The sequence below is a fragment of the Lissotriton vulgaris genome, chromosome 12, assembly GCF_964263255.1.
Source record: "Lissotriton vulgaris chromosome 12, aLisVul1.2, whole genome shotgun sequence".
Taxonomy (NCBI): Eukaryota; Metazoa; Chordata; class Amphibia; order Caudata; family Salamandridae; genus Lissotriton; species Lissotriton vulgaris.
The window spans coordinates 70,006,208-70,032,469 of record NC_141700.1 but is presented as its reverse complement, the minus strand read 5'-3'; the positions used below and the strand labels follow the sequence as shown (position 1 = coordinate 70,032,469).

At 47.7% G+C, this 26,262-nt stretch overlaps 1 protein-coding gene across 1 annotated transcript in view; it reads right to left on the bottom strand.

The window, feature by feature from the left end:
- Positions 1 to 26,262, bottom strand: part of LOC147673324 (phospholipid-transporting ATPase IK-like) — a 460,742-nt gene that overhangs the window by 9,517 nt on the left and 424,963 nt on the right. Inside the window, exons 26-27 of the mRNA XM_086947163.1 lie at positions 21,264 to 21,393; positions 10,243 to 10,373 (exon numbers count right to left, since the gene is read on the bottom strand). Coding sequence (XP_086803289.1) covers positions 10,243 to 10,373; positions 21,264 to 21,393 — 261 coding nt within the window. The remainder of the gene's footprint in view (positions 1 to 10,242; positions 10,374 to 21,263; positions 21,394 to 26,262) is intronic.

The window sequence follows — 26,262 nt, the reverse complement described above, 5'->3', positions numbered from 1 at the left end:
CAGGTCTTCAGAGCCTTCCTGAAGGTGTTCAGGGAGGGGGCACGTCTGATGTCGGTGAGAACCTCATTCCAGGTCTTGGCAGCGAAATAGGAGAGGGATCTTCTCCCTACTCTGGCTCTGAGGATGCGCTGGGTTTTGGCGAGGAGGTTGGTGGAGCGGGGGTTTCTTTGGGTACGTCGAGGGTGATTCTGTCCTTGAGTTATTGGGGTCCGCTGTTGTGTAGGCATTTCTAGGTGTAGATGAGTATGTTGAAGTTGACTCTTTTCTCGACTGGGAGCCAGTGGAGCTTGCGTAGGTGTTGGCTGATGTGTTCGTGCCGAGGGACTCTGAGGAAGAGTCTGGTGGCGGTGTTCGGTATTGTCTGGAGCTTGTGGAGTAGAGACTTGTTGATGCCGGCGTAGAGGGTGTTCCATAGTCCAGCCTGCTGGTAATGAGTGCAGGGATGACTGTCTTCCTTGCCGGGGGAGGGGGGGGGATCCATTTGAAGGTCTTACAGAGGATGCGGAGGGTGTTGAAGAAGCTGGAGGTGATGCGCTGACCTGTCGATTCATGGAGAGGGAGGAGTCGAGTATGATGTAGAGGTTCTTGGCGTGGTCCGTGGAGGTCAGGGGGCAGCTGAGGGCTTTGGGCCATCAGGTGTTGCTCCATGCCGAGGGGGTGGTTCCGAGGACGATGACTTCTGTCTTCTCTGAGTTGAGTTTTAGGCAGCTGTTGCTCATCCAGGCTCTGACGTCCTGCATTCCTTCCTGGAAGTTGAGCCTGGTGGTGGTGGGGTCCTTGGTGAGGGAGAGGATGAGTTGGGTGTCATCGGTGTAGGAGACTATGCTGAGACCGTGCTCATGGACGATGGCGGTGAGGAGAGCCATGTAGATGTTGAAGAGGGTTGGGCTCAGTGATGATCTCTGTGGGACTCCGCAGCTGATTTACGTGGGTTCAGAGAGGAAGGGTAGCAATCTGATCCTTTGGCTCCTGCCTGTGAGGAACGATCTGATCTAGTCGAGGGCGGTGCCTTGTATGCCCGTAGCATGTAATCTAGCTGCGAGTGTGTGGTGGGAGACGGTGTTCAAAGCTGCTGACAGGTCGAGTAGAATCAGGGCTGTGGTGTGGCCTTGGTCGAGGAGAGTGCGGATGTCGTTGGTAGCGGGGAGTAGGGCGGTCTCGGTGCTGTGGTTGTTTTGGAATCCGGATTGAGAAGAGTCGAGGATGGCGTTGTCTTCAATGAACGTCGTCAGTTCTGCGTTGAATGTCTTCTCGGCGACTTTTGCTGCAAAAGGGAGGAGCGAGATAGGCCGGGAGTTCTTGAGGTCCATCGGGTCTGCTGAGGGCTTCTTGAGCAGGGGCCTGACTTCTGCGCGTTTCCAGTCGTCGGGGAAGGAGCCGGTCTCGAAGGTGGTGTTCATGGTGCTCCAAGAACCTGTCACCAGGAGCTGGAAAAAAGAACTGAGACAACTGCCACCTGCTGGGTATGATGGAATGTTGGTGGGCTGTGAGGCCTTAAAGGCGCAGTCTCACTTTGCATATCTACACAGTTGCAGCCTATAGGGCTACACTGTTCTCTCCTTCGTCATCATTTCCTTTTAAAAAAGGGTTTGTGAAAGAGATTTACCCTATCAGGCTGCTAAACATTACTGTCTTAAGAATCTCTCCGGGCCTTACTGAAGAAAGGTGAACATCTACATTTAAGAAGATGTAGTGTAAAGAAGTGCCCCAGGCTCTCCGTACATGGGCAGGACTATTCAGTGCTTATGATTATCGATGGAGATTTTCTGAGAGAGAAGTATGAGTTTCATGTTTGCCTGAGTCTGCATCAGTGCTGTTCTTTATCATGAGGTTCTGAGAACAGTAATGATAATAACAGAAACACAGAGACAACAAGAGAAGGAGTGACACGAAAGTGGGAGAATCACTGAGAAAAAAAAGAGAAAGGTAATTATAAAGATGAGAAAGATAAGAAAAAGAGGATGAGAAGGAGAAGGAAAAGGCACAGAAAGACAAGACAGACAGGGAGACAGAAACACAGAAATCAGAGGGAAAAGGAAAGAGGAAAGGTAAGATGAAGGTGGAAATGAGAAAAGGAGGAACATGAAGAAAGAGGAGTTGATGGAAAAAGTCGAGAAAGTGAGGAGAAGTAAAAGGCTGAAGAAAAGATAAGTCAAATAGAAAGAAGTGGAAGGAGACAGAAAAAGAGACAAAGCAGAAGGGGATGAAAAAGAGAAAAGGTGAGACAAAAGCAGGAGGGGAAGAAGACGGAGCATAGGAACAAGAATATGAAAAAGATATTAGGAGATGCAGAAAAAGAAGAGGGGGTTGAGGAAGGAAGAAGAAGTGGAAGAAGAATTAAGCAATTTCTGATCTTCTCTTGCGCCTCTGAAGTACTTTTATTACTGGTGAGCAGATCCTGTTCTGGATACTCCTCAACATGAGGTGTTCAATCACTGCTATTTTCTTGAATAATTCTCAAATCCTTATAACCATTCTGGTCCTAAACCACTCTGGAGTTCTAGGTAGACAGGGTGTCGTTTTCCTTGAATAAACACTTTGCAGGTCCTTTTTTGCAACTTAATCAAAACTTTATTCTCTGATGCCTGGTAACTGGAAGACAAACAGGCTAAATAAGATTCCCACAGACAAATGCAACATTTATATGTCCATTAAGCTACCACACAGACTGCAGCAACTGATGCTATGGATTGGCAGGGTGCTACGAATCCTTCATTGAATCCCTGAGGGTAACTTTCTGATGGCGGCATGAATAAATGGGAAACAATAGCCAATGACAACCAGCATTCTTGATCGTCATTTTTGTAGAATGAAGCTGTCTTTAAAGCTGCATTAGGTATTTATTAGCTATTGTGTGAGTGGAAAGGTATTTGCAAATACATTCAGATCCCCAAACCGAGATATATTTCTTCATACACTGCTGGGTTGATGATGATGATGGCAATGTTTCTAACACCTAAGAGATTTAGCATAAACTCTGTGATTCTGACTGACCTCAAATATGAAAGGAAACTAGATTACATTTTTGAATCAATTCACTATTCTTATGAAATGTTGTCCAGGGTGAATAACTCCAGTGGTATTGTTATAAAAAGGTCATTTGAAAAAGTTGAAATATCTCCTTTAGGAAAAGACATGTCAGCGAAGAAGCTACTAAAATACCTTTCCCTATTTTTTGTATGTAACAGGCTACGGGGTACTTTCAAATGTTTACTGTTAATGTTCATTTTCAAGCCTTTTCACCTTTTCACAATACACATTAGGTAAAGTTTACATTTTTGCGTAGCTTGAAAATGATGCTTTCCCTACACCACTCAACCTACTCCAACATGAAGATTAAGCATCTTTTTATAGCTTTCTTAAGCACCACATTCAACTTATTCGAGAAAGCCCCTCAAACACATCACTTTCAAAGTATGCTTTGCTTGAAATTACTTGAAATAAAGTGAGACAGTGGGGTTTAAACACTGTCCATTTTTCATCATGATAAGGTGTCGCATATCAGTTTGAAATTGATACCTAAATTGATGTAGAATTTTAATCCGACCAATCTGTGTCTTTTTCAGTTCCGTCAAGACAATAGGAACATAAGACATTTATTGAAGACATATGCACTGTGCAGGATGAAAGTCATAATTCCCCAGTATTTGTATTTGGAAAAAAGCAAGCCATGGAGAACATTGTAGGAACCTTTTTTGAGCACCCTCATCCACTGAAAAGTTTTCTTTCTGAAATTTCAGGGGCAAAACTCTGTGAAATAGTGCTCATGGCAGTGAAAATTAAAGATACCCTGGGTGCATACATGCATTTCATGCTGGCACAATCCAGGCCAGCAGATGCAGTGGTGGTGGAAGGAGCCAAACCACATGGGAGGGCCCTAGAGGTGAGGAGTCTGGTCAAATGTTGGGATTTAAAACAATGAAAATAATTGTTGATATCCACAAAGTATTGGGAATACCAACAGCTGGTACAGAGGGCACGATCATTAAAGTATTTATAACTCAACGAGTGTGAGAATAAAGTGGAGTGTAAGTATCAGGCTGAAAGAACTTAGAACGACTTAAGCTGTTTGTTTCTCTAATTGGCTATCGACTTAAGCTGTATGCTACTCTTTCTGTCTATCGACGTAAGCTGTATGCTGCTCTTTTTGTCTATCGACGTAATCTGTATGGTGCTCTTTTTGTCTATCGACGTAAAATGTATGGTACTCTTTTTGTCTATCGACCTAAGCTTTTTGTCGATCAATGTAAGCTGTATGTTGCTCTTGTATGGTGCTCTTTTTTGTGTATCGACGTAAGCTGTATGCTGCTCTTTTTGGCTATTGACTTAAGAGATATGCTTCTCTCTTTGGCTACTGACTTAAGTTGTATGCTACTATCAACTTAAGCAGTAAGCTATTCTTTGCATGGTAATCTCAGTAAATGTTGAAGATATAAAATAGAGTCAGCAACAGAGGCCCCTGTGCTAGTCCTCGAAGAATCCAATAGCACAAGTTACTTACCTTCGGTAACGATATATCTGTAAGAAACAGTAGCTAGTGTTCCTTACCTTAGAATATCCCCAGGCGTAAGACTGGATCCGGAAAGTTTTGCGTAGCAGTACCCCTGTGCGTCGGTAGGCGTTATCTGCGGCTCCGCGTCCGTCAGAGCCGGCATGACGTCGTCGGAGTACTTAGACGCCCTCGCGCGCTGACCTCAGTTCTTATACATAGCTTTTCTGCGCCAGGAGCAGAGCCATGATAAAAACCGACACTGGTGCCATGAAACTAGGGCCCTCAAAGGGAAAAAACCCTACCCCTAGATATCGGTTCGCAGAACGGGGAGGATGGGTGGGGCGGTAAGGAATCTAACACTAACTACTGTTTCTTACAGATATATCGTTACCGAAGGTAAGTAACTTGTGCATCTGAAAGAAACAGGTTAGTGTTACATTCCTTACCTTAGAATAGATACCCCAGCAATACCAACCCCGGTGGTGGGTCTGCGACCCAATGATCACACCAGAAAGTCCGGGAGAACAAAACGGCAGAAAAAGCCATCTCTCCGGACTTGGCTGTCCAGGCAGTAGTGTCTAGCGAACGTGTGCAGCGAGGCCCACGTAGTTGCCTGACAGATGTCCTGCAAGGGGACTCCCCGACCCAGGGCAGTAGTAGCTGCCGTGGCCCGAGTGGAATGGGCACGCAGCCCCACAGGAGGCTCCTTTTTAGCCATTGAGTAACAAGCCTTTATGCACAAAACGACCCATCGAGAAATGGTTCGTTTGTGCACCGCCCGTCCCTTCTTAGCGCCCACGTAACCAACAAAGAGCTGGTCATCCACCCGGAACTGGCGTGTGCGGTCTAGATAGAATGAGAGCGCACATTTTGGGTCCAGACGGTGGAGCCTCTCTTCCTCTTTCGAGGGATGCGGAGGTGGAAAGAAGGTGGGCAAGGTGATGGACTGCCCGATGAAGGAAACACGCGAGTGATGCCCTTCAATAACCTATTTACAACAGAAGACTTGAAAAGAGAAGGCTGATCAGGAAGCCTTAAGAAGGCTGAAATGGCCTTTGATAGTGCCCAGAGCAGAGCCCTGCTGGGCAAGAGAAAGAAGAAAGAGGAGAACCTCCGAAAGGGGGGCAGAAAGGGGATCCACAGCTTTTGCTGTGCACCATGCCACAAATTTGTTCCACCTGCAGGCATATACAGATTTTGTGGCGGGATGCCTGGCTGCCAGAATCACATCACAAACTTCAGGAGGCAAGTCAAATGGCCTCAACTGCCGCCGCTCAATCTCCACCCATGGAGGTGGAGACTGGACAGGTTTGGGTGGAGGAACGTCCCCTGCTGCTGCGACAGAAGGTCCTCCTGAAGAGGTAGGCGAATCGGGGGATCGACTGACATGCTGAGTAGCTCGGGATACCAGTATCTTCGTGCCCAATCCGGAGCCACAAGGATGACTTGGGCCCGGTCGCCTGATCTTCTTCAGCACTCTGGGCAGAAGTGGTATAGGCGGAAAGGCCTAAAACAGACCGCAGCTCCACTCATGACGAAAAGCGTCTCCGAGGGAGCGCCGCCTTGGAAATTCCAACGTGCAGAACTGATGACATTGCACGTTCTCTTCTGTGGCGAATAGATCTAACCAAGACTCTCCCCACTGCTGAAAGAGACCTTGCGCCACGTCTGAGTTCAGGCGCCATTCGTGATCCATCATGCACCGATGGCTGAGTTCGTCCGCCCTGGCGTTCAGGGAACCTGTCAGGTGTTCAACCACCCTGGTGTTCCAGCCATTGCCAGAGGCGCAGAGCCTCCTGACAAAGGGTCCACAACCCCACCCCGCCTTGTTTGTTGCAATACCACATGGCGGTGGTGTTTTCCGTGAACACCTGCACTACACTTCCCCGGACAGAGGGAAGGAAGGCTTTCAGTGCAAGCCGAATCGCCCGCAGCTCCAGAAGGTTGATGTGAAGCCGGGACTCTGCCTAAGATCAGAAGCTTCTGATCTCCCCCTCTCCCATGTGCCCCCCAACCGAGGAGGGACGCATCCATCACAACTACGTGCTCCGGTTGGGGTAGGAAGAGGGATCTGTCGCTGACTCAATCGCGGTCCGTGAGCCACCACTGCAACTGTCTCGCAGTGCCCTCCGAGATCAGGACGTTGTCGGACAGGTTGCCCTGATGCTGGGCCCACTGAAACTTCAGGTCCCACTGCAGAGCCCTCATCCCCCACCTGCCGTGATGCACCAGAAGGATGCAGGAGGCCATCAGCCCCAGGAGCCGCAGCGTCAACCCGACCGAGACTTGGGATAAAGGCTGAAAGATCGGAATCAGAGCCTGAATATCCCGAACCCGCTGTTCGGGAGGATAGACCTGAAATTGCGCTGAATCCAGAACCGCTCCAATGAAGAGGAGCTTCTGAGAGGGACACAGGTGTGACTTCGGCACACTGATGGAGAACCCCAGCAGGTGTAGGAGGTCGGCCGTAGTCTGGAGGTGGCTGACTACTGTCTGGGGCGAGCCCGCCTTCAACAACCAGTCGTCGAGATAGGGGAAGACTGACACCCCTAATCTGCGCAAATGAGCTGCGACCACCGCCATCACTTTCGTGAACACCCAAGGGGCGCTGGTAAGGCTGAAGGGGATCACAGTAAACTGAAAGTGCTCTTGGCCTACCGTGAACCGCAGGTAACGCCAGTGGGCCGGCAGGACGGGGATGTGAAAATATGCGTCCTTCAAGTCCAACGCTACCATCCAGTCTCCGGGGTCTAGGGCAGCTAAGACCTGAGCCAAAGTCAGCATCTTGAACCTCTCCTTCCAGAGGAAGCCGTTGACGCTCCTTAGATCCAAGATAGGGCGTAGGCCCCCTCTGCCCTTCTTGGGTACCAGAAAGTAGTGGGAATAGCAACCACGCCCGACTTCTGGCCCAGGAACACGCTCGACGGCCCCCTTGGCCAAGAGAGCCGTAACTTCCTCCTGCCGAAGTTGCATAAGGGATGCTTGGACATCACCCGAAAAGTTGGCAGACCTCAGCCAGGCGTGGCGGCGAACCGCCACCGTCGTTGCAATCGCCCTGGTAGCACGTCCATGGTATCCAGCACACACTGAATGGAATATCGTGCTGCGTCCCTTCCCTCCACGAGGGCCTGGGCTAGCTTTGCCTGGACCTCCACCGGGCACTGCGGCAGCAGTTCCGCAACCGTATCCCAACAAGAGTGGGATAAACGCCCCAAAAGGCAGGCGGTGTTGAGAGACCGCAACCCCAAGCTGAGCAAGGAGAACAGCTTCTTACCAAACTGGTCGCACCTTTTGGATTCCCGATCCGGAGGGGGGGTCGGGAATGCGGTCTGGAAGGTTGAGGCCTGGATCACCAGGCTCTCAGGGGTGGGGTGAACGGACAGAAATCTGGGGTCGCCAAGAGCCGGGCGGTTGCGTCGGGCCATGTTCCGATCCACAGGGAGGCCTCTGGAGGGCTTGGACCAGGTGCCCAACAGAACATCAGTAAGGGCCTCATTGAATGGCAGGAGAGGCTCCGAGGAGCTTGCGGCCGCAACTGGGAGCTCAAGAGCCAAGGCCTTGGCTGCCTGAGTCAACAACACGCTGTATGCAGTCCCTCTCCCGTAGCCACGGATGGAGGAGAGAAAACCAGTGTCGGGCGAAGTGTCCAGACCACTGGCCTCCCCAAGTTCGTCAGTCCAGTCCTGGCTCAACTGGCACTGCAGTGCCAGAGTGTCCTCAGACCCCTCCCAATCCTCCTCGTCCTCCATCTCCTGAAATTCAGGGAAAATGATGGAACCGGATCGTCATTGAAGGACTCACCTATCAGCGTCAAAGACGGCACCGGGCAGCGCCGGTCCGACACCAGATCCGGATCGGGGCGAGGATCAGGGACGACGCCGCCCGAGGACGGCGCCAGGGGTGACACCCTTGGTGACGACGCCAGCGGAGGGGTCGTAAGGTCGACCGGCGTCGACACAGATCTAGGCCTGGATCCTGAGTAGCCCTGCGGCATCGGGACCGAAATCGCCGACCACGCCGGGGCCGAAGCACCCGACGGCGCTGGGGCCTAAACCGCCGGCCCGCTTGGGCTCCCAGACGGACCCGCGGGCCTGGAGGCACTTCGGCGGAGTCCGACGGAGGAGAGAGCGACCTCATGGCCATTAGGAAGGCGCTGATCTCCTCCGGCGTCGCATTCAGCCCAGGGACCGGCGGGTATGGAGCTTGACGCGGAGCTTGCGGCTCCGGCAGAGCCGCGTGGGTGGTGTCGCCCAAACCCCCGGCCGCGTCGCACGATCGTCGGGGGAAGTCAGAAGAGCGATGCCGCTTCTTCGACTTCTTGTGCCTCGACTTACTTGAGGACTTCGAACCCGACGAGTGGTGGCAACTCGCCGAGCTATGATGACTGTGGCCCCGCGACTGGTTCCTCGACCTTCTCCTGGACCGGGACCTCGAGCAGCGTGGGGCCGACTGCCGGATCTTGAGTCGCTTAGGGGACCGCTCCCGCCAAGCTTTCGACATCAAGGCCCGGCAGCCGGGGCACGTCTTGTCATCATGCTCGGCCCGAGGCAATAAAGACCCCGATGGTGGGGGTCGGTAACCGACATCAGTCGGTTACAATCGTCACAGGGCTTGAACCCAGGCATCCCTACCCGCACCGGAGTCGATGAACGACTTGAGAAGATCCAAAATAGATCGTAAAAAGTTAGTCAAAAAGTGACTTAGGAGTACTGCTCTTCCGGGTCTGCACTAGCTGGCGCGGAAAAAAGAAGAACTGACGTCAGCGCACGAGGGCGGCGTCTAAGTACTCCGACAATGTCATTCCGGCGCCAACGACGCACGCGGAGCCGCAGACGACGCCAACCGACGCGCAGGGGTACTGCTACACAAAACTTTCCGGATCCAGTCTGACGCCTGGGATATTCTAAGGTAAGGAACCTAACACTAATCTGTTTCTTTCAGATTTTTGTATATATTTATATATCACCCTTTATTTTGTAATGGTAAACTGTAAAGAAAGTATCCAGATGGCGTGCAACAGTTGCCTTTCTGGGCTCCGGTTCCTTCGAGCTGGGTCCAATGTTCTTGGAAAGTGAAGGTATTCTGAATCTTTTGAAAACAGTACGGGGAGATTAAATGAGATCTGTAGGACGTGGGATTGTGATTATCTCTGTTAGAAAATTGTAGGAAAATATTTGCAGCTTTATTTTTTTTTTCCTAGCATGATGTGTAATTTTGAGACATTGAAACAGCGGGAGAACTCAAAGCCATATAGACCGTAGGAAATGTTCGCCATCCATGATTCAGATGGAAAATAATTTCCGCATGACGATGGGACATGATCCTCTGCTTGAAGACTGCAGAGTCCTGGCCTGTTTTTGAGGAGCGTGAGAACAAGATGATAAAGACAACAGTGAGAGTTGTGAGCAGGTGGATGGACTTTCAGGGAAGTCTGGAATTGACACATTGATGGATACAGTTCACTGCTTTTATGTTAGATGTGCATATATGTTTCCCCTGCTGTTGTGCATATTCTATATTCAGATGTGATGTAATTATTTTTTATCTCAATATAAAAAACAACAAACAGAAACCATTTGTGGATGCTGCTGAACTTGGCACTGCATGTGCTGTTAGTGATGTACTTGTTCCCATAGGCCGGTTCCTTTGTCTTTCCTTCTGTCATTGATTAATATTAAAAGGCGTAGATTATAAATTAGAATTATAGAATTAATAAGATTAAGAAAAATATGACCCTTGGAAAAAGGTACCTTGCTTTTGATGCCGGAGCTGGTGAGTCTGACCACAAAACGTGCAAAGAGGGAGGGCAGCACGCTGATGGCGACGGCAAGGAGGATTACCAACCAGATGTACAGCTTGCTGAAGGCATTGGTGCTGGAATCTAGAGGAGAGAGAGCACACAGCAGCACGTCAGGGGCACATCTAACAAACAGAAACTATAGGCAACTCAGCAAAGTCCAATCGCGTATTATTCATTCATGCCAACCTATAACCAGTCTCCTCCACCCAAAGTCACACTGGTCTCTAGTATATGGCAGAGTCTAGTACATGCCCTAACTTGTGACTGACAGCCCCGCTGCCGTTCATGGATGCCACCCTCTTATAAAACTGGCTATTCCTTATAGGTGCACCAGCCCTTGTTCCAAGCATCTGCCACACCTTACAAAATGATCCACCCTCTTAAAGAAATAACTTGGTGTGTACCTGAATTCGGACTCTTTGGAACAGAAGGTGCTGAAGAAGCTGCCTGTCGTGCCCATCCACCTCAATATAGTAAGCATACATAAAATGCTACATTATCACTTACATATTTCTGAATTATTCCATTCTAATATGACACAGTTGAATAGTAGCAGCGATCCACCATGCAATAGTTCTTTTTGTGACAGCAGAACCCAGTTTTACAGCCCCATAAGATACTAGAAGTTGATCCGTTCTGCGCAGCTGCTTTGTCCTTTGCAAGTAAAACTTAATATCTGCTGAAGGCTGAGCTTTCCTGGGGGAGGTGGGTGGGTGCATGGGAATATATGAAAGTTACCAATACTGGGGAACCACAGTTACAGGTAAGTAACTTGCTTTCTTGCCCCAGTATTGGAACTTTCATAGATTCCCATGCTTTTTTATCAGAGTAGCAAGCAGTCAGCCATAAGCACATTTTGTTGCATAAATAAACATTGGAATAGTCATCAGTACATGAAAACCAAAATGTGCAGAATAAAAGGAAGGTGGGATAGACAAGGAAAGCTCACCAATTAGTGGAAGAGGTTCCTCAGTACCGCCTGGCCCACAGCCGTATCTTCCTGTTGCAAGGAATCCAAGCAGTAATGCTTTGTAAAGGTGTGCACGCTGCTCCAAGTCGCAGCTCTGCAAATGTCCTTGATGTGCACTCCCGCGAAGAGAGCTGTTGAAGAAGTCACTGATCTTGTGGAATGTGCTCTAACTAAGCATGGGCGAATTTTGCGAATCTCGCGTTCGCGAATTTTGCGGATTTGCGAACTCGCAATCCGCAAAATCCGCGAATTCTCGCGAATTTGCGGATTTTTTTGTGTGTTCGCGCGGATTTCTGCCAGTTCGCGAAGGTTTTGTACAATTTCGCAAACGCGAACTTACCTGTCGGGTCGCAAGTTTTGCGAACTTGTTGTTTCTACGTGTCCAGCCTGTTTGGGACACTCTTCTTCATCACTGCCACTCTCTGTCACCACTGCCACTCTCTGACTACTCATGCCACCCTCTGGCCCACCCATGCCACCCTCTGTTTCATCTGTTTTATCACCGCACCCTCTGGTTGTCCAGTGTACATTATTTTCGGCAAAGCAAGGCACACCTTCCCTGCCTCAAGTGACCTGAATTAATTTGGGGCTGATTAATGTGTCACAGAATATTTTTTTAGCTGGCACCTGCTTCCTTAGTGCTTCCTGATTAGTGATCTTTTGCACTTGCTAAGTGCTTTCATTGTTGCAAAATTAGTTACAACACCTGCCCTGCCCCAACTGACAATAATGAATTAGGGGCTGATTAATGTGTCACTGGATTTGAACTTCCAGCCTGGCTCCTGCTTGTCTGCCTTAGCTGTAATTCAGGACCTTTGTGTAACTATTCTGAGGGTCAGAGCAGGGTCACATAATAGTTGCAAGTAGGCAACTGAACTCTGGAGGGGCCCCTCAGGAAGCACTACAGGAAATGGCTACTAATGATGAGCTTGAACTTTTGAACCTGGTAAGTAGTTTCAGTTTTGCTAAGATCGTATTTCTGCAATTTAGCGCTTATTAGCGGGGCGCGAAGTTGAACTGGGAAGCCGCGAACTCACGCGAACAGTGCGAGCAAGCCATAAAATCCGCTGCTCGCGGATTTGCGGATTTTGCGGGAAATTCGCGAATCTCGCGGATTGCGAATTTACCGAAAATCCGCAAAATCCGCGAGCGTAACGGATTTTCCGCCCATGCTTAGCTCTAACCCTGCTGGTCAGCGACTTCCCCGTTGTATTATGGCAATGTAGAATGGCACTTGTAATCCACCGTGCAATACCTTGCTTTGAGAGAGGGAGGCCCTTCTGAGGACCACAAAAAGCAATAAATAATTGGGAGGATTTACGGAATCCCTTGGTGCGATCCAAGTAAAACTTCAAGCACCTTTGTACATCCAGAGAATGTAGCGACCTCTCCGCTGGTGTAGTAGGGTGAGGAAAGACAGCTTTAAGAATAACAAGTTCATTCAAGTGGAAGTCTGAGGGCACCTTGGGTATGAACTTTGGATTAGTCTGTAAAATTACTATATTTCTCTTGAATTGGAGAAACGGCTCCTGGATTGTGAGCACCTGCAATGCCCCAATGCGTCTTGCCGATGTGAGGGCAAGAAGGAGAGCCAACTTCCATGAAAGAAATTTCATGTCTGATCGATGTATTGGTACAAAGGGGCCCTTCATGAGCTGTGTAAGGACCAAATTCAATTGCCACGTAGGAGGCGGAGGCCTCACCGGGGGATAGATACGAAACAATCCTTTAAGAAACTGTTTTATTATTCTGGAAGACCAAAGAGAAGGTCCAGACGCTGAACGTCTGTACCTAAAAATCGCTGCCAAATGAACTTTTATGGATGAATGGGCCAGCCCAGATTTAGCTAGGGATAAAAGATAAGGCAGAATTTGATGAAGTTGTGAAGAGAAGGGGTCAACATCCTCTCTCCTGCACCAGATGCAAAATCTTGTTAGTGGAAGGGCCTCTAGCCTGGGATAGAACTTCCTTTATTTCATTTGAGATGGGAAGTTTCATAAACTCTCGCTGCTCAGGAGCTATACTGTCCGGTGCAATGACTCTGGATCCGGATGCCAAATTTGCCCTTCGGACATTGTGAGAAGATCTGGAATCGTTCGCAAGGTAAGAGGAGGAACCAGCGACAACAGGTGGAGTTCCGTGAACCAGAACTGTCTCGCCCAAGCAGGGGCTATCAAGATCATTTTGCATGGCTCCACCTTGATCTTCCTGATAAGCCTCGGGATCAGTGGAATGGGGGAAAAGGCATAGACAAATGTCCCTGACCAGGCTATCGAAAGTGCATTCCCCAATGATCCTTGGTGGTGAAGCCTGCTTGCATAAGACCGGTATTTCTTGTTGGTCGGTGTGGCAAATAGATCTATCGCAGGCTTGCCCCACTGTCGGAAGACCTCGTCCAGAACTTGCTGGTTCAGTTCCCACTCGTGACTGACTGAGGATGACCTGCTTTGTCTGTCTGCATTTTCATTTAAAACTCCTGGCAGGTGTTCCACCTGTAACGAAATCCCATGCTGGATCTCCCATTCCCAGTTTTCTTGAGCTTCCTGAGACAATGGGAGAGACCCCTTCTTTGTTCATGTAATGCATGGCCGTGGTGTTGTCCATCCGGATGAGAACTTTTGAACCACTTAGGCGAGGGAGAAAAGCCTGAAGAGCCAGTTTGATTGCCCTGAGCTCCAAGAGATTGATGTGAAGCCGACGAGCCTGAGGAGACCAATGCCCACTGACATGCAGGTCCTGCAGTACTGCTCCCCAACCGTCCAATGACGCATCCGTCATCACAACCTGAGGAGATGGATCGCTTACGAAGGATAGACCTTGGGACACGTTCTCCTGCTTTGTCCACCACACGGCAGCTTTTTTCATTGCTGAGGTGATGGTCACCTTATCGTCGAACGACCCATGAACCTGTCTCCATTGGATGTCCAGTTGTTCTTGAAGAGGACGCATCCTCAATCTGCAGTGTGGAATTAGAGGAATGCATGAAGAGATTACCCCCAGAAGGGATTTGTAACGGCGTACTGAAAGACACCTTCTTCTTAGTAAGTCTAGCGCCATGGTCTGCAGTTGTTCTTGCCTCTCCAAGGTAGCGAAAGCTTTCTTGAGATTTGAGTCCAAGATGGCTCCAAGGAAGCGTGCTGTCCTGGACGGAATCAGAGATGATTTCTTCTTGTTCAGAGTGAGACCCAAATTCTGGAAGAGGTTTGTGCAGGCGTTGACCGCTTCCCTCGCAGCCTCCCCGGACGGAGCCTTTAGCAACCAATCGTCCAGGTAAGGGAAGACCTGAAAATGATTCTTCCGTAGAAATGCAGCTACTGGTGCCAGCACCTTCGTGAAGATTCTCAGAGCTGAGCGAAGTCCAAAGGGTAAAACCCTGAACTGAAAGTGGCTCTTGGCTACTGTGAATCGTAGAAACCTTTTGTGTGCTGGGTGAATCGGCACATGAAAGTACGCATCTTCGAGATCGAGCGGGGCCATGAAATCCCCTGGATTGACAAGACGTAGAATGTCTTGACGAGAGACCATTCGGAAAGATAGGGAGATGAGATAGGTTTTGAGCTCCCTGAGATCTAAAATTGGGCCCCATTTCTCTAGCGTCTTCCTTATCAGGAAGAACCTGGAATAGAATCCTTCTCCCCTTTGAGCGGAGGGGACCGGCTCTATCGCTCCTTTCTGGAGCATCTGATGAACCTCGAGCTGCAGAAGACGCAGATGTTTTGATGGAATGGCAGCAGGGGGCTTGGATATTGGGATTTGCGTGAATTCCAAAGTATGGCCCTTTCGAATGATGTTGAGCACCCATTGGTCTGATGGTATCTTGGACCAATTCAGAAGGTATTGTGACACCCTGCCTCCTACTGATGATCTTGCAGAGGTGGGTACAGTAGGAAGAGCCAGAAGGCCGTTATTGTCTCTTGGACACATCACGCCCTTGGCGAGCCTGCTTCCCTCTGTTGTTAGGACTTGAGAAATTTGAGGACTGATCTTGCCTTTGCTGGTACGGTTGGCGGTACTGTTGTGAACTTGAGCCATATGAAGAGTACCTTTGCTGTTGATAAGAGCCTCTGTAGGTGGTGCTCTTGCCCTTGGAACCCCTAAAAGGAGCTTTGCGGTACTGAAGCGTACCCAGAGACTCAGCAGTCTCAGTATCTTTTTTAATTTCTTGGAGGGTGTCATCAATCAGCTTACCAAATAGTGCTTCTCCATCAAAGGGCAAATCCAAGATCTTATTTTGGATGTCGGGCCTGATCCAGGTCACCTTAAGCCATCCCTGGCGACGAAGGACTGCAGCTCCAGCCAAAGAACGAAAAGCTGTCGTGGCAATATCCATGGCACAGTCTATGACTTTCATTGACGTTGCTTCCCCTTCTTGCAAAATCTTTTTTGCCTCTGTCTTGGACTCCGGAGGACGTTGATCCAAGTATGGCGAAATATCACACCAAAGTTGGCGATCGTACCTGCCCAATATTGCCAAGGCATTTGCTGCTCGCACTAACAAACTCGCCATTGAAGAAAATCTTTTTCCGGCGTTGTCCAGCCTCCTGCCCTCTTTATCCGGAGGAGTCGTCAAATGAGCTGAGGGGTTGCGAGACTTCCTTTGTGCCGCTTGAGAGATTACCGAGTCCGGTTTTGGGTGCCCCATCAAAGACTCCGGACCATCCTCAGGCGCTTTGTATTTTTTGTCTAGGCGCAGTAGTACAGGGACCACTGTCGCTGGATTTGTCATTGCCTTAAGGCCTTCCTCCCAAAGATGTTGGACAATAGGAATATATCTTGTTGTCTTCTTATAAGGTTCTTTAAAATCATATAAGAAACATTCGGTGGCCACAGAAGGCATAGGTAGTTTGAATCTGCCAGCCGCTCTCTCCATTAGCTTGTGAAACCCTCCTATATCCGCAGGCGGGGAGTCCACCGGATCTGGACACGGAGATGCTGGGTCCGGGATGACATATTCATCCCACTCCACACCTTGACCAGGCCGTTCATCAAAATTTTCATCTTCATCCAATGAATGATCATGAGTGTCCAATGGCATCGAAGGCTCTTGTGGAATTGGTGTTTGCGGCCGAGGTGACACCTTAGCCGGCATTTCTGGAACCGCCATTGGTGGAGCTGCAGCGACAGGCAAGGCCTGCACAGTCGGAACAGAAGTAGGTTGCGAACAACTTGACTTATAGTCCTGCAGCATATTGTGAAGGTCCTGTAATAATGATGATGGTACAGACACCATGTCCTGTCTCGAGTACTGTTGTGGCTGGGTAGAATGATGATGGTGGTAACCACATTCCTGGTTATAGTCTCCAACAGAGTCCAACTCCTGGCCTTTCACCAGAAGCTGGGAAGGACTGTTCGCATAGCCATACGAGTCCTGTCCGTCATCCTCTGACTCATCCTCATCCTCCTCTAAAAGCAGAGTTGGAGGCAAGGGGTAACTCTCCTAGGAGATGTCATGTCCAGAGTAATCCTTGTCATAGAGATGGTAATCCTCTCCTCCGACGACAAAATCGTCGATGATCCCGTCGACAATGGTGTTTTTAATATTGCCGTCATCAGTGTCGACACGGAATAAACGTCGTCGACGAACGAACACTCGACGAAGAGATGGGCATCGTCGATGCCGTCGACGACGAGACCGCCGACACTCCTGCTGTCGTCGTCGTCAATGTTGTCATCGTCGAAGCCCTCGACGACGACACCGTCGTCGTCACCACCGTCGACGAACCCTTTGTCGTCACTGCCGTCGTCGACATCGTCGTCGACGTTGCTGCCGTCGTCAACATCCTCGTCGACATTGCTGCCGTCGTCGACATCTTCGTCGATGATGCTGTCAACGTCGTCGACAACTTCTTCGTCGACACTCCCGTCGACGTCGATTGTCCCGTTGACGAGCCCGTCAACTGGACCATTTTAAGCGTTTGCTTCAATTCCTTCATCGACAAAGCCTTCGTCGACGACGCCTTTACCGTAAACGCCTTGGTACTTCTGTCAGACTTTCCAGAAGACTGAGAAGAAGAAGGTTTTTTGAAGGCTTGATAAGTCTTCCCTGAAGAAGGCGTAGATGGTCCCACCCTCTCCTTTTCACCATGGTGAGGAGATTCGACTGGACCTTGGCTCTCAGACTCTCTGGGGGTCTTTTTTAAGGCCTTAGAAGGATGCTCCACAGAAGGAGATGGGGAACCCCTACCCCTTTTGACTGACCTTCTAGAAGATGACGCTGATGAAGATTCCTCACTGTCACTGGAGACTGTGTCTTTCCTGGACTTCAACTTCTGGAGCCAGGTAAGAAGCCTACCCTCACGATCCCGGAGGGTTTTGGTTGAAAAGGTCCAGCAGATCTTGCAGTCCGGAGCCTTATTATCAGGATAGAGGCAGTAGACACAATCTTTATGCTTATCCTCAACAAAAAGCCTTTCTTGCCACAGGTGGAACATGGCTTGAAAAGGGCTTTCTTCTTTTTCTTCTCAGACATCCTGGATGGAACAGCTAACAATCCTGAAGAAAAATCCTGAAGAAAAAACTTCTGAAGAGTAGAGATTGAGCAGAGCTCAAGGAGACTTCCTAAGCACAACCTGCGGTAGAAAATCTGAGGCTCTGAGGTTCCTTCAGGAGGGTTCTATGGGGTGAGGCTCTTCTGACTGGCTGATGCCTAGTTTGGTCTCTTTTACAAAAAGAGGCGGATATGCTACAAAAGGGAATGAGGCCTAGGCCTGTTCTTTCTCTTTTGTGCCTACTGCTATGTTATTTTGTTACCGAGACTCCAATTCCGACGACGGGGAATGATACAAAAGCATGGGAATCTATGAAAGTTCCAATACTGGGGCAACCAGCATTTCTGGTACCCTTGAGGTGCAAATAGGTCCAAGTTGGGGGTTCCCCATTTCTGGAAGATGTGATTGAGAATCCGTTGGTTGAGTTCCCACTCGTGATTAGAGTGATTTAACCTGCTCAAGGTGTCTGCTAGGTTCTTCTTTACTCCAGGGAGATGCTCTGCTTTGATCGTTATTTGATGTTGTAGTGTCCCTTATCATATTCATTGAGCTTTCCAGGATACGATTGGAGATCTTGTTTCACCCTGCTTGTTTAGATAATGCATGCAGGTGGTATTGTCTGTGCGTATGAGGACTGAGGATGCACTTATTCTTGGGAGGAATGACTGTAGAGCTAGAAAAATCGATCGTAGTTCCAGAAAATGTATATGTATTTTGGAGAGAGAGAGAGAGAGACTCCATTTGCTGCTTATTTGGAGGTCTTGCAGATGCGCTCCCCAGCCTTCCAAAGATGCATCTGTGGTCAGAACAAACTCTGGAAGAGGAGAAAGGAATGACAGTCCCAGAGAGAGATTGCTGGGAGATTGCCACCAAAGAAGTGCATCTTTCATGATCGTAGTTATACCAATTATGTCGTCAAATGATCCTGTTACTTCAAGCCAAGGAAGGATTTGAGGAGACGGACAAAAATGAACTTTCTTCTGTAGCGACCGTGAGCCGGAGACAGAATGGCATTCCTTCTGTCTGTTGATAAGAATGCCTTGTTTTGGAGGGTGTCCAGTGTTGTTCCTAGAAACGTTAACAGATGAGAAAGAGCTAGAATGGATGTTTGAAGATTGACTGCCAGCCCTGGCGAGCGGAAGAGCTGTAGGCAGAATGAGATGTCTTCTGTAGCTTGAGGAAGAGAAGGAGCTTTCACCAACCAATCATTGAGGTAAGTAATTTCTGATTTCCATGTTAATCAGACGATAACTTTACCTACGTTTTTCCAACATCCTTCCTCTCCGGCGGAGAGGTCTCTTCATTCCATGGATGTAAGAAGGGTGTTGAAGTTCTACTTGGATAAGACCAAGGACATTCGTAGGTCAGACCAATTGTTTCTCAATTACGGTTCGGTCAGGACTGGCCTTGCCACCTCAAAACAGTCCATCTCTAGGTGGATTGTGTCCTGTATCCAGTTATGTTACCAAAAGACTAACAAGACCTTAGGGGGTAAGCCTAAGGCTCCTTCCACCAGGGGCAAAGTGGCTACAACAGCTTTGCTACGTAATGTTCCCATTGCAGATATCTGTAGGGCTGCCACGTGGAAGTCGGTCCAAACCTTTGCCAAACAATACTGCCTGGATTCTGATGCCAGGGCAGACGCTGAGGTTGGGCACGCTTCATTGAGAAATCTGTTTGCACAGTAGTGGTTGTGCCTGTTTCCTCCACCGCTGGTTGGTTTGTTGGGAAGGGCTTGCCATTCTATTTACAAGATTATGACTATACACAGAGATCCCCTACTACAGAAGGAGTAGTTTCTTACCTGTAACTCCAGTTCTGTAGTAGGGGTATCTCTGTGATAGTCATAAGCGACCCGCCCTCTACCCCGGTGGATGAAATGGTAATATACTGAATGCTACAGGCCTGGCTTTATACACCTTCAAAAAGAACTGAAAGTAAAAGGCCTTTGGCTGTGCATCATGGGATACCGAGGGTCTATGGAGAGTTTCTTAAAGGCACAGTATCCCTTTTCCAGACACATAATGGCAGCATATGGGGTGGCTTGTCTGTCCAACCCTCCCTCTCTATCATGACAAGGATTTTTGTGAAGGGGAGTTTTTCTATGTGTGAAACTTAGCAAAATGTGTACATTTTAGTATTATTAGGTTATCCTTTTCATTTCAAGATGAAGTGCTGGCCAATGTAGCCTTGTAGTTTTAGGCTGCATTATTTGTCTTTGATTTTCTCTTAAGTGTCTATGCAGGACTGCAGAAGAAGACAATTTAAGAGATTATTTTGATTGCTCCGGGGTCCACGCACATGGGCGGGACTATTCCCAAGATTATGACTATACACAGAGATCCCCTACTACAGAACTGCTGTTTGACCATTATAACACAGATGTGAGTCCAGCAGCATGATATCGAGCGATAACGCAAATACGAAATGAAGCCTCCCTCTAGTGCGTATTGAATATTATGTGCACTTGGACTACACGATAACGTGATGTTTTGAATGCTATTAAGCGAAACAAAAAAGTGATAGTGTCCTTACACAGAATGTATTTACGTTTCAGGTGCAATGTGGGAGTTGTATTTTCAGAGAAGAAAGTCACGTGTTTAATGCGATTTAAGGCCTACATCACTCTGCACTATTACTCAGCTCACCTGTGAACAAGGCTGATCGAACAGCCGAAACGCGTCAGAGAAAGAAATGCTGCGAGTCTGATAAAATAAAACACTGATATTCCTCAGATTGGGGCTTCAAGAAGTAATATTCATTGTGTGGTGATATATAAATATATATATATATATATATATATATATATATATATATATGTATGTATGTATGTATGTATGTATGTATGTATGTATGTATGTATGTATGTATGTATGTATGTGTATGTATGTATGTATGACTGACGGTAGTGCATACTAGACTTGGGTAAAACATACATTAATATATATGCATTTTTGTACATGCCCAGGGTCACTGAGCGGCAGCGTTTCTATTCAGTACTTATAACTATTGATGAGTATCCCCTGGGAGAGAAATGCAGCTGTATCTCTCAAACCTCTTTGAATCACTCCATGTATAAGCCCAGCTATAGTTTGCACCAAAACACTGGAGCACTACTGCGAACCTCACCCGAGACACCAAGTCTTAACAAGTAGGCCATTCCGTAACCCCGCTCAATTAACCATGCATAACAAATTATACACTACAGCTTAATATGGTAGATGAGGGGAGGGTTAACACTCTGGAAGGGCTTGAATGTAGATCTCCACACAGTGAGGACCATCCAAGGGCATCCCTCCACTTGAGTGGGAATGGATCTGAACTGGCCCCACCGCCCAGGTGACACAATAGGCAGCAACACAGGGTGGATGACGCTCAGACTTAAGGCGACTAGGGAGGTCCCAGGTGGGATAGGAAATGGGGAATAAAAGATCCCCTCTTTTTCGGGGCAAATCAGAAATTCAATACCTGCCAAGAAATTTTTGGGTTTGACTGTATGCCATTCATTCTTACCTTCAAATGCGAACATAACTGGATCTGCTGAAGGAAGCTGAGTCAGATATGAGAATAGGAAAAGGAATCCAATAGAGATGAGGACAGACAGGGTCGAGTAAACATTCCACTGGGAGATATCCATGGAGACCTGTAGGAGCACCCAGGGGATATTGGCATTTAAATGTACTCAAAGTTCAAACATATTCTACTGTTCTTTTTTGTATATATGTTTTTATTAACAGCACAGTACAGTGGTCGACAATCAACGGTGGAGCTCACAATGTGGCATTTACACATATGGGGAATTAACGCGATGTACATCTTGTAGTTTAGCAACCATTATCAACATGTAAAGTTTGTAACTGCATAACTGTCTCACCATCGACTGGGACGAATTGGGGGGGGGATAGGGGAAACAACAATTCAACAGTGGGAGTGCACCACAGTCCATGAAGCTTGCAAAAGGAGACCCAAGGAATAGCAAATCCACCTGTTTCAGCAGCAGCAGCGGACTGTGTTGTGGTCAGATGTGAAAAATTGTCGTTAACTGGTGAGGACAGGTGGGTATGTGCAATGAATACCCGCCACAACATGAGTAAGCGAGTGGCTGACAAATTATATACCGGGGGGGCATCGCAGTAGCCAGTGGTCATGAGCTGTGGGAGAAATGTGCAGCGGGGTATGTGGGCATGATGCAGACGTGAAGCAGAATTAATCACGAGAACGGGTAATATCATGATTTACAGGGTATCATCGATTAATGTTACACCGGTGAGAGTTTTCGTTGTCTGAGGGTTCATTGAGAGCGTTCATCCATCTTAGCCTCAACTACAATCAAGAACGTCTCCCATTCCTCACCTTCAGTAGGGAATCGCCCTGCATACGGAGCAATGTGAGAGTGGGAGCCTCAGCTCTGGTCCGTGTCAGCAATACCCGGGGCCAGCGAATCTCTGGGGGGGGGGAGGGGTTGATTTCCACGCCAGAGCTATGTTCAGCTTATTCAGAACAAAGGCCAGGTCGATGAAGGGGTGTAAGTGTTTACCCCCCTTTGTGCGGAGTCACAGTCCCAGTAGACAGGATTCAGGAGAGGGGGTGAGAGTGTGTGTGGACAGTTCTGCCACAATTGAGTTCGCCTCTGCCCAAGTCTGTGATGGTGGTGAGCAAGTCCATACCATGTGTATGAAATCTGCGTTCTGGAGTTTGCAATGGGGCTACTGGAGGCCAGAATTGAGGCTGCGATAGGTACATAGATTAGAACTCGGTAAATATCTTATTACAGAAGCATTGTTGTGGGTTAAATCTGAGGTGAAGTGAAAAAGCATGTGGTGCTTCAGGGCACAATCTGAGACCTTGGCTGGGTTGTATTGTTTATCCGATCACTAAAACAGCAGAAGGTGCCCCAGGTCAGAAAGACTGGGTTCTACTGCAGAGTTCCAAGTGGTCCACAGTAGATGAGCTGAAGTGAGGTGGGAGCTGTCAATCTGTGCTCCAGTGTATTGTTCGAGTTCCAGCTGGCTTTTAGTTCGGAACCACGAGACGAAGTTGCAGGTCCTGATGAGTAGCACTGGCAGACCTGCATGTATGTCCCCAAGTTAGAAAAGCAGAGGCTGCTACATGCCACCATTGAGTTGCATTGGCCGAATAGCATGGATGTCCCAGTATTAGAAAAGGAAAGGACATTGTAGGTCACCGCCGAAGTATATTGGCAGAGCTGCTTTTATGGTTATTAGAGGAAACCCAGAAGATGTATGTCCCAGTTTTAGAAAAGTAGAGTAGCCAGCAGGTCACTGGTGAGTTGGACTGGCAAACCTGCATCTATGTCTGAGAATTAGAAATGCAGAGGGAGCTGCTAATCCCCGGTGACATGCATTAGCAGACAGGTATGTAGGTCCCCGTATCAGAGAAGCTGAGGAAGCAGCAAGTCACCAGTGTATTGCGTAGCAGATCAGTATGTACGTGACGGTATCCAAAGAGCAGAGGAACCTGCAGGTCAATGCTGAGATGCACTTGAAAACCTGCATGTATGTCCCAGAGCTGGAGCACCCAGAGAGCTATGGATCAGTAACAGAAATTAACATTTTCCAACCATTCAAGCTTTTGGGCAAGTGTCCCATCAGTACTGGGCTAGATTAATAGAACTCCTTTTCGGCAACATCATTGGAATATAATGGGGTGCAGACCAGGAATGTTTAACGTAATTTAGTCCAGAACTAGCAAGGAATACTTCATACCTATGAATGGTAATGATAGACCAGTTGGAGACTTGTAAAAAATACTGTGGGTCCAGGATATTGAGTTGGAGACAAGCAAAGAAGGTTACAAGGTGGGATGTTGAAGGAAGACTAGTTTATGACTAGCAAGGGGTGCGGCAGGCTAGGGATATTGAAAGTAGGCCAGTTGTAGGATAGCAAGGAAAGCTGCATGTCAGAGAAGTTGAAAGTGGATTAGTTAGAGACTTAAAGGGAATGCTACAGGACAAGCACGCTGAAGGTAGACTGGTTTCAGACCAGTAATGAGTGTTGCATGTCAGGATCATTTAAGGTAGACTAATGAAGCACTATCAGGGAATATATGAAGCTAGGAATGTTGAAGGTTGACTAGATGGGCATTGGCAAGGAATGCTGCAGGCTACGAATGCTGATGGTAGACTACATGTGCACTAACTAGGAAAGCTATCCTCCAGTAATGTTACAAATGGACTAGCCGAGCATTAGCAAGGAAAGCTGCAGGCCAGGAATGCTTATCTGCATATGGGCAGGCGGGAGGAGCTGGTCCTCATGGGAGACCATGGCCAACATATGACTGAGAATGTGAAAATGTGGCTATGCTACATAGATGACCTTTTTGTAGTGTGGCAAGGGTCTGAGAAAGAAGCTATTGATTTTGTGCATGCCCTCAATGTTATTAATAGCATTAATTAAAACTTTACTGCGACCATCAGCTCTACTTCAGTGGAATTTCTAGATACCCAAGTCTATAGCAAAGATCACAGGATAGAAACTAGGTTATTTAGAAAAAAGACAGCAGGGAACTCGACACTCCCTGTGAGTAGTATGCATCCTATGCATCTTATAAATAGTATACCGTATGGAGAAATGCTACGGTTAAGACGAATTTGCAGTAATGATGGGGATTTAGCCACAGCTCAAAACAACAGCAGAACGAGATTACTAGAGAGAGGGTATCCGGAAAAGATAATAGACAAAGCCATTACAAAATCAATGCAACTGAGTAGAGCAGAAGCCCTCAAGGACAAGCAAGGTGAGGCTAAGGAACAGGAAATATAACAATCAACACAGACCCTTACAGAAAATCATTCAAAATAATTGGGCCATGGTACTCAGCGATCCAGTGATTGGACCCCTGCTTCTGCAGAGGGTGTCCATCACTTATAGCAGAGCACCATCCATACGCTATAAGGTAGTCAGAACCCGCCCAGAGATAATTGAGAGTGGGAGTTGGCTCCATATGAGGAAAGGTTTTTACAAATGCGAAACATGCAAGGCTTGCTCGCATGGTATTAACAAATGTACATTTAAAACACCTTTTAGTGACAGAGAATTCAAGATTACCAAATTGTTGACCTGCAGAACGGAATATGCGGTCTATGTGCTGCTATGCCCATATACATAGGCAGCACGGTTCTGCAGGTGCATAAGGGCATCCTACAGCATTTGCGTGCCATTACCAACCAGGATAACACTTATCCTGTGGTGCGCCATTTTAAAGAAAAGCATAACTCCAACAATGCAGACCTCAAATACTATGGGGCAGATTTACAAATACTGGCGCATCCCTGCAAATTAGCTGGGATGCGCCAGTAATTGTGCGCCGCAGCTCCGCCACCCATGATGCGCCTCATTTACAATGCGGCGCACCATGGGGCCAAAACGGCACAGATGCGTCACGTCACGCATCTGTGCCGTAAAAGCGGCGCATTGCTGGAGTTGCGTCGCAAGCGCCACGCAGCTCCAGAAATGCTCTAGGGGGGCCTATTCTTTCAATGCTACCTCAAGCCTTACGCCTGCTTCAAGCAGGCGCAGGGTTTTGACGCAGCATTGGCCTAAAAGTGACTGAGTGAAATCTTGTAGATTTCACTCAGCCACTTTTAGGAGGCATTCCTGCGCAGGAACGCCTCCTTATGGCGCAGGGCTTTACAACGTGACGCATCTCCCAGATGCGTTACGTTGTTAATACCCCGCACCATGGCGCATCTTTTGCGCTGCCGCTGCCGCTGCCGCTGCGTCACAAAAGTGACACAATGGCGGCGCAAAAGAGGCGCAAGGGGCTTGTAAATCTGCCCCTCTGTATTTGACACAGTCCCCCCAAGTAGGCGAGGTGGGGACAGAGTTAACAAACTTAGGAAGTTGGAAACTAGATATATTCTTCAACTAGATTCCAAACACTCATCGTGTCTAAATGCAACTGAGGATCTGCACACATGCTTGGGATAAATAGCGCAGTATCCACAATTAAGGTGTTGAGCAGAAAATTAACTAGGCTTTTGTTATGGAACCATGATGCTTTATGAGCTTGTACACAAAGGGAAGAAATAGCTTGATGTTACATATATATATATATTTATGACCAATGGAGTATTCAGTATTTTACTTGTATTTATTGGCAGTATTTATATATTTATTACATGTGTATGGACATATTCATATATTCATATTTGGGTTTTTATTTATTTATTGATCTGAATATTTATATATGTATGTAGTCTAATTGAGATTTGCACAAAGTTCAGTCAATACTAACATGAAGATGCCTAGAATTGTTATTTATGCACATCAATAATCTTGAGCGATCATTGCAGCATTTATTAGATATTTTGCTACATATGAAGCGGAATCAGTCTAAAACATCAGTGAAGAATGAATTGACTTAGCACATTGCACTTTGCACTTTAGCACACGTTAGATTTCACAGTACAACAACAATTAGGATATGTACATCGCCATGGGTCAATGCATTAGTGAATTGAATGTACATGATTTATCCGCATATAATGTAC